Source organism: Clupea harengus, chromosome 10, assembly GCF_900700415.2.
Source record: "Clupea harengus chromosome 10, Ch_v2.0.2, whole genome shotgun sequence".
NCBI lineage: Eukaryota > Metazoa > Chordata > Actinopteri > Clupeiformes > Clupeidae > Clupea > Clupea harengus.
In genome coordinates, this window is record NC_045161.1 from 769882 (window position 1) to 785786 (window position 15905).

The 15905-nt window shown below is 42.6% G+C and overlaps 1 protein-coding gene across 1 annotated transcript in view; it reads left to right on the forward strand.

Annotated features, from left to right (window-relative positions):
- Positions 1-10584, forward strand: part of LOC105908720 (acyl-CoA-binding domain-containing protein 6) — a 54948-nt gene extending 44364 nt beyond the window's left edge. Inside the window, exons 7-8 of the mRNA XM_012837283.3 lie at positions 7811-7841; positions 10066-10584. Coding sequence (XP_012692737.1) covers positions 7811-7841; positions 10066-10220 — 186 coding nt within the window. The 3' untranslated portion in view covers positions 10221-10584. The remainder of the gene's footprint in view (positions 1-7810; positions 7842-10065) is intronic.
- Positions 10585-15905: the final 5321 nt, after the last annotated feature.

Here is a 15905-nt window from a genome sequence, read left to right on the forward strand (position 1 = left end):
TCCTTCTGACTGGGATTGTTATTAGAAGTCCACTCCAGCTGCAGGCTCCATTGATCAGAAATCAGAATTATCTGTGTTTTCCCACTTGCACCACATTCTTCCCAGAGCAGTGTACGCCAGTAGTAATCAAGAGACACAGAGAAGAGGGAGGTTCCAGGTGGATAAAAACATCAGAATCTTCTCTAGTTTGAGAAACGGATACCTTACAGGTCCACAACTTACAGTTTTATTAAACCGTACCTCGAAAACACCTGTATCAGCAGCAGCAGTGAAGAGGCTCGAGAATGCTGGCCTTCTAAGCAGAGTTTCAAATCATATCCGAGACTGCCCGATGAGACTGCCCGATGAGACTGCCCGATGAAAGGAAGACTAAAGAAGGTCAAAGGAAACAAACACTGGGTGGAATATGATTGTCAAAATCTTATAAAATAGACGGACAAATCATAGTTGAGGTGTTTGGATCACAGAGGAGGAGTGCTGGTAGAGTATGTCATTTTTACAGAGTAAAACGAATCTTTAACAAGAAATTGTAAAACGGAGTTCTAGCTTAAGTGCATTGCCATGCCATACACTGTGGCTGGTGAGCCAGGGCCCCAAAGCACTGCTCCAAATTAAGATCTATTTAGGCAGAAAGCAGTCAAGCTGTAAATGCTGCAAATGGAGGATCCTTTGATGAACGGTGTGCCACTGGTTTGAGATATGTTTGTTTTATGAGCAACCCCTTTGAGTATCATCTTCAAATTCATTTTGATGGAATATGGTCATGTGAAGGACAGATAAACACACCTGTTCAGAATTGAATTGTTCAGAAATGGCAGGTCTGGTACAATTCCCAGTCCCTGCATCCCAATTGAAGCATACACATGACAGCTCTGTAACTACACAGCACTGGTTGACATTCTTCAAAAGAACATCACTGATACAACCCCACCCCCTTTCCCAGAATCAGCTCCCATAACAGATGGTCTAGCCACACAATGGTCTGTCACAACAAATATCTAACTACATTTCTCATAATTGTGTGTGTGTGTGTGTGTGTGTGTGTGTGTGTGTGTGTGTGTGTGTGTGTGTGTCTGTGTCTGTGTGTGTGTGTGTGTGTGTGTCTGTGTGTGTGCAAGCCTTGTGTGTCTGTGTGGAAGCCTTGTGTGTGTGTGTGGAAGCCTTGTACACTGGGAATAAATGAGTGTGTCTATTCTTTGTTCTTATGCTCCGTCTGTAATTATGCCAGCATGAGACTGCAGAAGTCAATTACGATTGCTATTTCAATGTCCCTATTTTAAAAGGGATCAATCTGAATGTTTTGTTTATTTAATAGAATAAGATTGTAATTGTAAGAACCACTACTGACATTAGCTGATTAATATCAACAATAATAATAATAATAATAATAATCATAATAATCGTAATCATTTATTTAGTACCTTTCTAGCAAGAGCCCAGAATGCTTTCCATAATGTATACAGCAAATAGGATTAAGCGTAACAATAAAAAAACATAACATTCCCACACGTTATAGAATATGATTAAAAGATATTAGGTCATAATGAATATGCATGCACATAATGACTATTAGTCTATTAGGGAGTTCAGCAATCTAATGAAACAGAGGAGGTTTGGATGAACACTGAGAATAGGGTTTGGGGAGATGATTTTAAAAGTCAGCACTACCAAACACTTCAAACTCATTATAATGATTATATTAATAAAAGTATTACAAACTCATGATCTGAGTGTACTCACCAGGCCTTACCCATGTGTCAGTTCAAAATAAATATTAAAAAAAAAATATATTAAACAGAAATAAAATAAATCCAAATAAAATACCTGTAAGTGAAACATTAAACAGAGCAAAGGTATCGTCGTAATTGTTACACAGTAGACATTGCTCTGGTGCCCACAGGGGCCGATGATGCAGTGGACACTGATCTGGTGACCACAGGGCCAGTCTGTAGGGGCGGATGATGCAGTGGACATTGCTCTGGTGACCACAGGGCCAGTCTGTAGGGGCCGATGATGCAGTGGACATTGCTCTGGTGACCACAGGGCCAGTCTGTAGGGGCGGATGATGCAGTGGACATTGCTCTGGTGACCACAGGGCCAGTCTGTAGGGGCCGATGATGCAGTGGACATTGCTCTGGTGACCACAGGGCCAGTCTGTAGGGGCGGATGATGCAGTGGACATTGCTCTGGTGACCACAGGGCCAGTCTGTAGGGGCGGATGATGGCCTGACTTGCCCCTGTATCGCTTGGTGGTATTGAGGGGCTGTTAAGAGGTCTGACTAAAAATCATGCATTTTTCAGTGTATGATTCAAAATAAATTGGTCAGAAAATCTGTCCTGTGCTCCTTATAAATCTTATTCTGGAAATAAACGTTTTGTTTATAAATGATAAAATACAAACTGTGAACATGATTTTCATTGAGTGTGTTTTATGTATGTTAGACTGCTGCCTTTTAAAACGGAGTCAACTCCTGGTTCCACCAAGGGGTACAAACTAAAGCACGTGTTTTATCTGCTATTTTGCTTACGTTTCTTAGACACATTTTCTCCATCAGGATATATTTAGTTTACTAAATGTGGGTGCATGTTCACCTATAGTGACGATGGGAGCCAAGGTGGCAACTCTGACACATCAAGGACACTTTGAGGGTCGCTAATTCCACCGCCAGGTCACCTCTCACAGTTACATGGGCAGGGTTTAACACTGTATGCACTAGAAAGTAGCTTAGATTGAATTAGACAACCCTGGTCTCTTGATCCTTTTAATGCACCCCCTTCTGTTGCACCGACATAATTCAGGGCGAGTGTTTCAAACGGTGTTTAAGATCAGCTACACAGTTGTTTAGCAGTGTGGACAGACTGCAGTAATGTGGTGGAAAGTAAGGCTTTGTGAGAGACGCCATTACGCTTGCTGCCAAAAACGTTGTTACCAAAAAATGAGCACCTATAGACACGAATACAAAGCAGAGTAGATATCAAAATCCATTCCCATCATGTGATAGCCAGTTACCGTGCTCATAAAGTATACAAAACAGCATACACACTAAATCCCAAAAACAGCACAGGTTACGAAGTTGAATGCAAATGTTGGTATATTTGAACAGCGTGTATTTGAACAGCATGTGTTGACAAGGATGTGGCATGGGTCTCCTGAGATATGGATGTCCCTGGTCCTTGCTGCTATGCAGTATGGAGATGTGTTCCTCCCTCTGATTAATGGCACCTGCTCATCTTAATGTTATCTGCATATGAATGCAGGTGGTCTCTATTGATCCTGCTCCTCCTCGTGGCCCTCGGCTGAGTTCTCCTTCTGACTGGGAGGATTGCTATTAGAAGTCCGCTCCAGCTGCAGGCTGCATTGATCAGAAATCAGAATTAGTTGTGTTTTCCCACTTGTTTAATGGGACTGTCAGAGAAAGAGAGAGAGAGAGAGGAGTGAGTGAGTGAGTGAGTGGGAGAGAAAGGGAGAGGGATGGCGTTGGTTTCGAGACAGGAGAAGATAATATGGGCATCTGTATGAATGTAAGCTCTGATTTGGAATAGTGTTAAGGGATAAAACACACAATAGCTTTGAGTACATGCACCATATGCCCTGGACTGCTGCCGAATTGTCCTGCTATGAAAATGCAAAAGCTTTTAGTGGCTGGGCAGAATGGTCACATCAGTGGTCTCCCTTGGACAGTAGAATACATTTTTGCAAATGGTGTTGAATTGAGTAATTGAAGGGGAAGACCTCGATTTTGCTTTTTTTTGTTGTTGTTTATTTCTGTGTGTGTTTCGACTAAAACCGGTTGGAAGTGTAACTGTATCTTTGAATCTGTGTCTGAAGGTAACCTGGTGACAATAGCAAATACTCAGAGCAAGATCACACTTGGAGATTTTCATCATGTCCCTTTAGAAAGTTGTCTGGTAAAAAAAGCATATAAATGTCTCGTATTCAAGTGTAAGTAACTGTACTTTGAACTGTTGGTGCCATGCTTCCCTAAAAGGACATGTGGTTCCAACATCTCAGTCAGTCATAGAGGATCCACGAGTCTGGAGGTGAATCCACTCCTATGAAACAGAACCCAGAGGACTGCTCCTGTGGAGTGCCCTGATTCTCTCCGCCGTAACATTGGACATTTAGTTGGATCTAACGACTAAGGACAAATCTCTACCTGTGTGTCCATGTCAGATACGCTTCTTTAGGTGGCCTCTGTAGGCTCTTTAGGGAGGGAGGGGGGGGAGGGGGGGGGGGGGGGGGTTCCATCCTGTCTGCATATGTGCAACACAGTAGAAATGAGAGCAAGCTTTCAATGTGCTCCATCTGCACACTGCACTGCTCTGTTGGTGAGCCCCACACACACACACACATATGTGCTCACACACACACACTGCATTAGCCTCAGTTGGTGGAGACTGGTGCACCAGATTAGTGAAAGGAGATTAGAGCTACTAAACCCCTTACAGTTTAATTATTTCTGTATGTATTTGTGCACATCAACATCCCCCTCATGGGCATTTCACTAAACACCTGCCACTCTATTCTATCACAGAGAGAGAGAGAGAACACTAGATCTATATTCACCTTCTCTATTCTATCACAGAGAGAGAGAGAGAGAGAGAGAGAGAGAGAGAGAGAACACTACATCTATATTCACCTTCTCTATTGAGAGAGAGAGAGAGAGAGAGAGAGAGAGAGAGAGAGAGAGAGAGAGAGAGAGAGAGAGAGAGAGAGAGAGAGAACACTACATCTATATTCACCTTCTTTATTCTATCACTGAGAGCGAGAGAACACTACATCTATATTCACCTTCTCTATTCTATCAGTGAATGAGTATAATATAATATTAATAATTGTATAATAATTGTCAGACTTTATTTGCATTTTTATATATATTATATGAGAGAGAGAACACTACATCTATATTCCCCTTGTCTATGTATGCTATGTTTTACTTAGTGTTTACCTACCTACTGCAAATGTGTATCTTAACAGCTGATACATTGAAGAAACTATTTCAATTCAATTCCATTTTACATAGCACCACAAATAATGAAAGTGATCTCCAAGTGTTTTATAGACCACAAGTCTTAATCATCTGGAGTTGGCTATGCCACCGGTGGATGGATATTTTTCTGAAATTATTTTTCTAAACTGCTTGAAACCACCCAGAGAACCCTGCAAGCTTTTTCGTCATCCATCCATGATACTAGAAACCCCAATCATCAAATGTATACAGTGCTAAATTCACTCATCAGATGTATACAGTGCTAAATTCACTCATCAGATGTATACAGTGCTAAATTCACTCATCAGATGTATACAGTGCTAAATTCACTCATCAGATGTATACAGTGCTAAATTCACTCATCAGATGTATACAGTGCTAAATTCACTCATCAGATGTATACGGTGCTAAATTCACTCATCAGATGTATACAGTGCTAAATTCACTCATCAGATGTATACAGTGCTAAATTCACTCATCAAATGTATACAGTGCTAAATTCACTCATCAGATGTATACGGTGCTAAATTCACTCATCAAATGTATACAGTGCTAAATTCACTCATCAAATGTATACAGTGCTAAATTCACTCATCAGATGTATACAGTGCTAAATTCACTCATCAGATGTATACGGTGCTAAATTCACTCATCAGATGTATACAGTGCTAAATTCACTCATCAGATGTATACAGTGCTAAATTCACTCATCAAATGTATACAGTGCTAAATTCACTCATCAGATGTATACGGTGCTAAATTCACTCATCAAATGTATACGGTGCTAAATTCACTCATCAGATGTATACGGTGCTAAATTCACTCATCAGATGTATACGGTGCTAAATTCACTCATCAGATGTATACAGTGCTAAATTCACTCATCAGATGTATACAGTGCTAAATTCACTCATCAAATGTATACAGTGCTAAATTCACTCGTTTTTGTAGAGCTACATGACGAATGTAAAACTCACACTATGGACAATTTCAGTCTCTGAGTCACAAAGCAGCTCTTGATAAAAACATCCGGTAGCAAGAAGACCCATTCATATGATAACTCTCTAATAAATGGGTGGTCGGTGTTGGTTCGTTATGGACGACAAACACATGAAACATGCTCCCTCTGGCTCCTTTTAACACAAATACATTTAGGTAGTTCTACAATGAACACGGACGATACCAGGAAGGAGACAGCATGCTACTGCTTTTCTGCTGATAAAGTTCTGGGCCAGATTCTAGAAAGCCTTCTTTGTGTGAAAACAGAGGAAGGAGCACATTTGGTATTTTTAGTTGTAATCAGATAATGAGTGAGTCATTTGGTTCATACATATTTACTGTTTATTAGCATTGATCATAGTCAATCTAGGCTACGTGGCTTTTCAGCCTGCTCGTATTCTGTGCTTGACTTAAGGCTAGGATTTGGGCACTATGATGGTAGTTTCACCCTTCAGGTGCTGCAAACCCAAAATCTCATCACTTCTTACACTATTTGCTTGTACCACTACAAGTTGAAATACCATATTGCCTTTTATGCTCACCCTCAAATGCGCAACGCTGAAATGCCCGTCAATCAAGGGCAGAATACATGGTGTTTACATATAAAATGACCAGATGTTGGTATTGCTCCTCGTGAAGTGTGTGCCTTCATAGCGTGCGAAATCTAGACTTAAGTTAAGGGTCGATGAGTAGACTGAAAGTTAGCAAGCTAGTCGACTGTTAAAGCTGTTTTTGTTAGCTCACTAGTTTTAGTCAAAAAGTCTACAGTGCACTCAGTTGGGCCTTTTTACCTCAGAGAGAGATACTCAAGATTTAGTTTGACCAAATGTGTCTGAGCAAGGCATGCTTGTAACCACATAGAGAGTTTACTCTATGGAAGCAGCAACTCTAACTGTTCAGGCTAACAGAAAGACTCAAATGAAAAAGACTGAATTTGACACGAATGGTATGCAGGACATCTCTGAATAAACACCTTGTCCAGCCTTAGAGCAGGTGGACTGAAACATACCACCACTTCCTCTTTCACCAAAGACCAGGTACACTAAGATACAGCATTTCAGAAAAGACCATTGAACGATTAGGGATTCTTCCTCTTACACACACACACACACACCGAATTTGTTGAAATCCTCAGGTCTTTTTTTGAAGTAGCTCCCTCCCTTTGGGATAGAGCTGGTGTGGTTTCTTGTTGCTACATACTTTGTAAATGTTCACCAAAGACCATGTCTAGAATGTTCCCGTCAGTCTACTTCAAGGCTGCATTCTAATCAGCACATGTTGAGCATGGAAATCTCATTCTCACACTGGACCCCGTGTCTTAGGAGCTGACGTACTTGAGCTTTAGTTCCTCCTGGCAGCAAATCCCTGTGTTTCATATGCTACTGCTACTTCTATGTGTCCTCTGAATGGGACTGGTTTAATCATTTTTTCACCCCTTGTAAAAAAAAATCAATATTTAATCATACACATAATCCCTTAAACCTAGAATTTTCCATAGTTCCCCCCCAGATAGAGTAATTTATGCCATATCAAATAGAGATAGATATCCATAAGAACGGGATTAGAGAGTAGCGGAGGTATGGAGGGCACGGGTGGCTGTTTGGGGAGACTTTACACGTTTGATCACAAGAGCGATTTAGAGAACATCAAGAGCCGGTAATGGTTGGTTACATTTCTTATGTTATTGACCAGCCATAACAAGGTCTTTGCACATAAGATTGGACGAGTTTGATTATGTATTGATTCTGGAACCACTGTGCTGTTGCAGGTGTACGCATGTTATTCAGCAAATGAACTGTGTCCTTTTTGTTTTCTTCTAGGACAATGAAGGACAGACAGCACTACACTATGGTAAGATCATCGTTAAACATTCAGTTTCATGAATATAAGTGTGCATTGCATTGTAACGTTTTCTCTCTCCAGGAATGTCTTCAGTGATGACGCACACAAATGATATTGTTATCATAATTGTCTCATGCCATTTCTTGTGAGTCTCCCAATGATTGGAGACTCAACTGTGTGTGAGATAGATCAAGTGACTTCAATGGAACACACTACGCACAATGCAGGAGAGACCCGTCGGAGTCGCTGTTTTCTCTCTTTGCTGCTTTTCATCCTGTGTGTGTGTGTGTGTGTGTGTGTGTGTGTGTGTGTGTGTGTGCAGGAGAGACCCGTCGGAGTCGCTGTTTTCTCTCTTCGGTGCTTTTCATCCTGTGTGTGTGTGTGTGTGTGTGTGTGTGTGTGTGTGTGTGTGTGTGTGTGTGTGCATGAGAGACCCATCGGAGTCGCTGTTTTCTCTCTTCGGTGCTTTTCATCCATCAGTGTCGCTTCCATCCCTCCCCTTCTCCATCTCTAGCTCTCAGTTTTATGCCAAAGATTGCCTGTGTGTGTGTGTGTGTGTGTGTGTGTGTGTGAGTGAGTGTGTGTGTGCCTGTACGCGTGTGCGTGTGTGTGTGTGTGTGTGTGTGTGTGTGTGTGTGTGTGTGTGTGTGTGTGTGTGTGAGTGTGTGTGTGCCTGCCTGTACGCGTGCGTGCGTGTGTGTGTGTGTGTGTGTGTGTGTGTGTGTGTGTGTGTGTGTGAGTGAGTGTGTGATAATCACCATGGCTCCCAGAGGAAATCAACAGTGCATCCAAGTCTCACAGTCACCTCTCTCTCCCACTCCCCGCCGCCCGCTATGGGCGGCCCTCCTGGCCTCTGAGACCTTGGTGTGAAGCTATCCCATCTGTCCCTGGGGCAGGGGAGAGCACGACTGCTGTCTGCTGCTGTCTGCTGCCGCTGGCCTGGGCACAATGGTGGTTTCAGAGAATGCCACCTGGGAGAGCGAGCCTATAGGGTTTTTAGGTTGGGCACAGACATACATGAATAATAAAAAAAAGCAATTAACTCTGAGACAAATAAGAGAGAATGAAAATTCATTTCTCCCCTCTCTTTGCACTAGGGCCACAGTAGTTGGCAAATGATTAATTGAGGGTTTACTGCACACCATAAATTGTTCTTCTCCTCAATGGCTCTCCTGGGGCCAGTGAGTTTTACAGCCAGAGGCCCAACACACACAGGAAAATAAAATTCAATTTGAAGAGAAAAAAAACAGGAACCTGTACTAAGTGTTTTCCCCCCTCCATCTGAAGCCTTGTCCTGCCCAACATATGCTGCTCCCCCCCCCCCTCCCCTCCCCTCCCACACCCCCTTCCCTTCTACTCGTGCTCCTCCCCCCGCCTCCCCGGTTGCTTGAGGTTAAAAGGCACATTGTCAATCTGCATTTTCTGCTGACATCAGCCCATTTCAGTGGAGATGAGGGAGGTGGGCTTTTCTGTCTTTCTTTCTGAAAGAGGAGAATGCGATTGACACTAGCGTTAAAAAGCACTCAGAGCCGAGCTGAATCTCCTCGCATCAGCGCTGTGACTGGTTAACTGGGTTAAGAAAATGCAACCCTCCTCCCCTTCCATTTCTCTAAGGGGGCCACCGAGCCCTTTTAGCACCACATAGATTGTCAGTGGGGCATAAATTGAGGATCAGCAGCCAACCGCAGGTTCATGGCAATGTCAATGGGCTACAATATGTGCTTTTCATTCAGTGTGCGCTTACAGTTCCACATCAGATGATCCTTCAACCACTAATCAAACAGAAACACCAAGCAAGTCAACCAGCTTCTCTGGATTTTCTTTTCAAATAAGTGGTCTACGGACATAATCTGTCAACACTATAATCTATCAAGTAAACCTCACTGCACTAGCTAGTAGAAAAAGGGAGCATATGTTGAGTTAACATCATGGACACACAAATGAGACCCAATCAAGTAATGCCACTCTATTAGTCCTGCCAAACACCTTCATCTCATTCCGTATGGAGGCAAACATACTAATGGTGTTTCTTCCCAAACACCTCCATCTCATTCCGTATGGTGGCAAATATACTAATGGTGTTTCTTCCCAAACACCTCCATCTCATTCCGTATGGTGGCAAATATACTAATGGTGTTTCTTCCCAAACCCCCTTCATCTCATTCCGTATGGTGGTAAACATACTAATGGTGTTTTTTTTTCTCTCCTTCCTGCTCCACGGTGCTTCCGGAAGCTTCTGCATGTGAGTTTGCTGACATTGTGGAGCTGCTCCTCAAGGCTGGCGCTGACCCGTTAATCAAAGATCTGGAAGGTTCTCTGCCTGAAGAAGTTACAGAATCTAGCACCATATCGTCACTTCTGCGTCAGTACACAGCTCCCAAAGGCTGAACGCCCCCCTCCCCTCCTCTCCCCACTGCCAAAATGCTGATTCACCTGTAAAGTGCTTCACCGTTCCATTCCCCCATGCCTATGAGAGTTATCCAGTGTCAAATCAGCAGTGATGCAAACATATGTTTATCCTTATTTACAAAATGGTCCCTTTCAAGGATTGTTATGTCATTTTCATAATCAATAAAGATAATATTTGAAGGAAAAAAAAAATTCTGAGATTTATTTTTATCGTTTGAGGTATTATTTTCTGCTCAAAAATTCCAGTATTACCTGTTAAGAAGCAGTCTGGAAATATGATGGGGGTAATTTTGTTGTGGGAGAAGCTTGACCATATGCTATTAATAAAGTGCCATCAATGATATCCAACTTGTGGGAGGTGTTTCAGGAAGAATGTGGTGAGATTTCTGCAGATTACCTCAAGATTGATTAATTGACAACTAAAAAGCCAAAAATGTTATTGTAAATTGCAAAAAAATCTATTTGAATTCCACAATGAAAGCGGTTGTCAAGCACAATTTGTTATCACGTTGAAATGATTATTTCTTTACCTTGACTATAATTTATATTGATTTTCCAACCAACGGTTGTGTAAGTGGTGTTCACTATTCCAGTTGTTCCTTTGCTTGATGCTACCCTCCAATAAACAGGCCCAACACAATACAGGAGACGGTTGAGTAGTAATTGGCAGCCATTTTGGACTCATTGTGAAGACTCCATGGTTTCCTCTGAGTTTGAGAAAATAATATGCACAAGAACACAAATGGAATAACTCATTTCCCACATACGTAAGAATTTACAGGAAGTTATTGCGTTTGTGGGAAGGTAAAAAGAAAAAGTATTACATTAGATGTAATACATTACGTATATAGTGAAGGTCTACCTATTATATCAGTTGTAATAGTATTTTTGTGAAAGGACATCCCTATCTAATAAAATGTCCTGACCATTTAATCTTTCTTTAAATTATTTAATTTTCAAAATTATCGACTGTTGTGTCCAGGTTATAGCTAGAGGCCACGCTTCAAAATTGAGGACGAAAGCATGAGATCTGCCTTTGTTGGTTTTTGGGGAAAAAAATGTACATTGTTTCAGCTCTAAAGTGTGGGAACCGGGTCAAAACAAACGATCCAGTATTGGTAGTCTAAGAGAATCTGATACTGCTGACTTTCCCATGCTGGTCGGGCTGAACTCCCTTATGCTGGTGGTAGTCTTTCAAATCTAACTGAATCCAAACACCCCTGTCCCAATAGTGATGAAGTCCCAATGTCAGTTTGCCTGGTGAAGAAACGGCAACACAACAGAGGAAACTCTCAGTCTGATTATTAGACACACACTAAATTCAGACGTTCAGTCTACGTCAATAAAATACATGTAGTTGCACTTCTTGTTTCACTTCTATATGTTCACGAATCACAATGTTTTATAAACAATTACAGCAAAGAGAAGGGTGGTAAACGGCCGGTAGGATAAGGTTCCCTAACCGAGTTAGCCACGCCGCTTACCGTTCAAGAGGACATCATGTTCCCTGACAGAGTTAGCCACACTGCGCACCGTTCAAGATGACATCATGTGCAAGAGAATTATTTGTCCAGGTCAGCTGACAAACTTAAGAAAACAGTTTGTTGGTTGATATTTAATGCAAACAACTTGCTTTTCGACTAGGCTAAACGTATTTAGTTGTTCTATCTATCTTAGCAAGAAGTTAACCTGGGATAGTATTTTGAAATGGTTTCTGTTCTGTATTGCGAGTAAAGGTATCTATCTGTGATGCAATTGACAAGATTTGTGATCAGACCACTGCACATGTGTGGTCAACATTCTCTATTATAAATTGAAAAGGCTACCACACCACACCACCCCCGGCCCCCCTGCCCCACCCCGCCCGCCCCCGCGTCCAAAGTCATATTAGGCTTCTTCAGTTTCAAAGGTGATGTGCCACTACTGCCAGTAACCAGGGTGCTGAGGAGCTCTTCTATCCCCACTGTGCTGCTCTCTGTCGGGTTGTGCAGAAGCACTTGGCCGAGTAGCAGAGCTGCTGATGGAGAGCTGTGCGCTCTCCTGACTGGCACTGTTGATGTGGTGGAGTAAGCTGGCTAGATTCTGATTGAAACCATCGAGACATAAATCAGCCTAGGCTGCAATGTCTAAGCATGCCAGCAGGGGGCTGGAGTTTGAAGGCTTGAGTTTTTCAGGATAAACAACTTTACATTTTCTTTGGGGACTTCCGGATACAGTAAATAATTGTATCTAGCTGACTGAGTATAAAATAAGGGCCTCATAAGATGGAAGGAACTTTTCCCCCAAACCCACCTGGTTCCTTTAATGCTGTGCCAGACTCCATCTCCACTGCTGTAGTGTGTTTGAGAGCTGTACTTGTGCCGTTGTGTAACACGCTCTAAAGATTGAACCAATGTTTCCGCATCATTCGAAATTTGAGCCTTGGTCACTTTGATGTGTTTTTGGTGCCCCATGAAGGAACAAGAACTTGCACCTCAATGACAGACTGGTCATCGGGTTTAGAGTAGGCTTCAAGCTACTTGGCAGGTTGTCAGTATGTAACCAGTAGTATCATGTTTGCAATTAGGAGAGAGTGTGTTCCACATCGAAATGTCTACTTACTGAACCATCCTGCTACAAGGGAGGACAACGTGTGTTGAAACTGCATTAACTAAACAGTAAAAATGACACTATAGTAGGATGCTATCTTTAAGGTATTGTCTCCTCTTGGTCACATCCAGGTGGATGTTCAAAGTTCTCTTCCAGCTATTTCCCAGCAGGTGTTCTATCAGGATTCTTCTGAACTTCATCAGGTTCTGCTGAGTTCATCCATGGAAGAGAGCACCGTTGTTAGAAGGGCACACAGTGACAGAGAGATGGGTGCTGACTATTACCACTGAGTCAAATATTATGGGAGCATTTTCTTCGGCATTCTCCTTGGAATGCCTTGATATGTGAAGCAGCCATCGTTCTGATCTGGGTTACTATGCCTGGGCAAGATTCTCAGCATGTCCTTCATGACACGGTGTTGGCATTGGCGTGGTGGTGCCCGGGGTGGCGTACAACTCAAACGTCATATCCCCCCCAGCTTTTCAAGTCATTGTGCCAGCTGGCCTTCAGTTGCTGGCATCTGTATCAAGAATGGGCTCGCCATGGTCACAGGGATAGGCTAAGATTGGTGCTGTGGTAAGTACCATGGTCACAGGGATAGGCTAAGATTGGTGCTGTGGTAAGTACCACAAATGAATTCTTTTCAATGATTCAAATGCCTCCTGACATACAGGCGTTCACCTTCAGTAGACATTCCTTGTGAGCCGATAAAGGGAACTGGCCACAGCTGCAAAATCTTTGCCAAACCGACTGAAGTAGGAGTAGGAGTCCAGGCCAACAAACTGACGCAGAACTGGGTCTTGAGGATGTTTCCTGAGGTCAGTACCATGTTCAGAATCTTGCCACGGTAACACTTCACTGGATTCAATTTCAGATTGGCTGAATCTGACACAATTCCCTATGAAATGTGCCAAATTGAGCAGAGCCTTGATGACCAAGCACATGTCCCAATAAGCAAAATAATAGGTATACAACATTTCTAAACACCGTCATGAAACCTGCTCTATAACTAAGGCCAGAATGGTAAATGACCCCCGACCCCCGACCCCCGACCCCCGACCCCCTCTCCCTCTAGATTGGTGGCCGTAATTAATTTAATAAATGTTTCCCTCGTGGGTCTAATTTGGGATGGGATTTATCTGTGATATTGAGTCATCTAAGAATAAATACAAATTTGAGGTGGGAACCCCTTGTTGATTTGGCATGGAATGTCCCAAAAAAAACAATACTTAGGAGGCAGTAACATCACAAAGCTACCAGATCTAAGGTGCTGTCATGCAGAAATATACTCCTGAGATCGCTACATAGTGAGCTTGGTGGTTCAAATAATGTCTCTCAATGCCTCTCTATTCAAATGTTTCTGCAGAAGCTTCTGGACACCTCCATATCTAAAGGCTACCCCTGTTTTAGCACTGACTGCCTGACATGCATTGGTGAGCTCGTGTTCCGATTAGCTAGGAATATCAGGAGCTAAGTCTTGGAAACGTACTGGCATTAGCAATAAAAGTGTCAGTGTATTTTTGGTAGATTTGAGAAATGGCAACAAAAATGTGACACAGCCTTTATATGCCTTTATATGATAAATAGTATTTTTATAAATAATAGTATCGAAAACATTCATTCTTGAATGGTATTTCATGGCCAATCTTCATTTGCAACAATATCATATATAATATGTATAAATATTATGATTTATGGGTGATTCCAGTTTATTGAACCGTGGCTACTGCAGGGGACAGGGATTTGGGATGACCTTGACTTTCCCCGGTGACTCGGCCCCTAGTGATCTCATCTGTGTCATCCTTCACTCTCTCCATATCCCTATGCTCCTCTGGCTGTCCAATATTATTCTTTAAAAGCGGCTATTCGGGGTCATTGTGCATCTATGTAAATCAATTGGCATCTCATCTCATCCGGCCAGTTAATCTGAGGGCCCAACACTAGCTTTGCTTGCTACTGGTGTTCACTACTTCTGTCCATATTCACACAAGGAGCCCAGGTAGTTTGTTAGGTCTAGGCGGTCAGCATTCAAATAAAAAAATTTATCATCCTATGTTTCATTTGTTCATGAACCTGGAGATACTTATGTCACCCAGCGGGATTACATACATCAATGTTTGCATAGACCTGTGCATCCCTACCAAAACAGTGAATCCCACAGCAATAATAAACCCTGGTTCACCGAAGACATTCCACTGGCACGCAAGAAAAATAACTCTGTTTTCGTCAGCTGAGACAGAGAACAATACATTATTGCCAAATACAAGCTACGGTCTGCAATCAGAAAAGCCAAATCAAACTATGCTATGGAACTGGAACAAAAGAATGCTTCTCATGACACAAGATCCCAGACAAGTTCTATGGGCGGTTTGAACCATCTCCAGTCCCCCCCGTCAACCCCCCCCCCCCCCGATGGATACTTGCGTACCGGTCCAACAGGTCTGCTGAAGATGCTGTTAATGTAGCCCTCCACCACACACTACAATACCTGGAGTAACACCGCACCTTCAATACAATAAACCTGGTCAATCTCTTCAATAAACTGTTGGACATGAATATTGATCCCTGCATCTGCCTGGATCCAGAGCTTCTAGTGGAGAAGACAGCAGAGGGTTCAGATGAAGAGCCTTTTAGCTCGACCTCTGACCTTTGGCACAGGTGCCCCCAGGGCTGCCCTCTCACCCCGGCTCTTCGCCCTCCACACAAACCACCTGACACCCCGCCACAGCTCAGTCACCATTCTTAAATATGCAGATGACACAGCCATAATTGGGCTCATAACAGACAACAAAGAAGACCAATACCGTTAGCAGGTCGCAGGTAGCCTTCAGAACAACCTCCTGTTCAACCCGTCCAAAACGCAAGAACTCAGAACCAGATTTCAGGCACAGCCCCTTACCCAAAACCCCCCATGCACATTTCAACCATCACCATCTCACTCAAATTTCTTGGCAACCATATCAGCAATACACTCCATCGGTTCTATTTCTTGAGCGTCAGGTCCATAGAAATAACACGGTTTTCTTTTAAGTCCACATATTTTAATCGTCTTCAACAATTTGAACTAACTTCTAT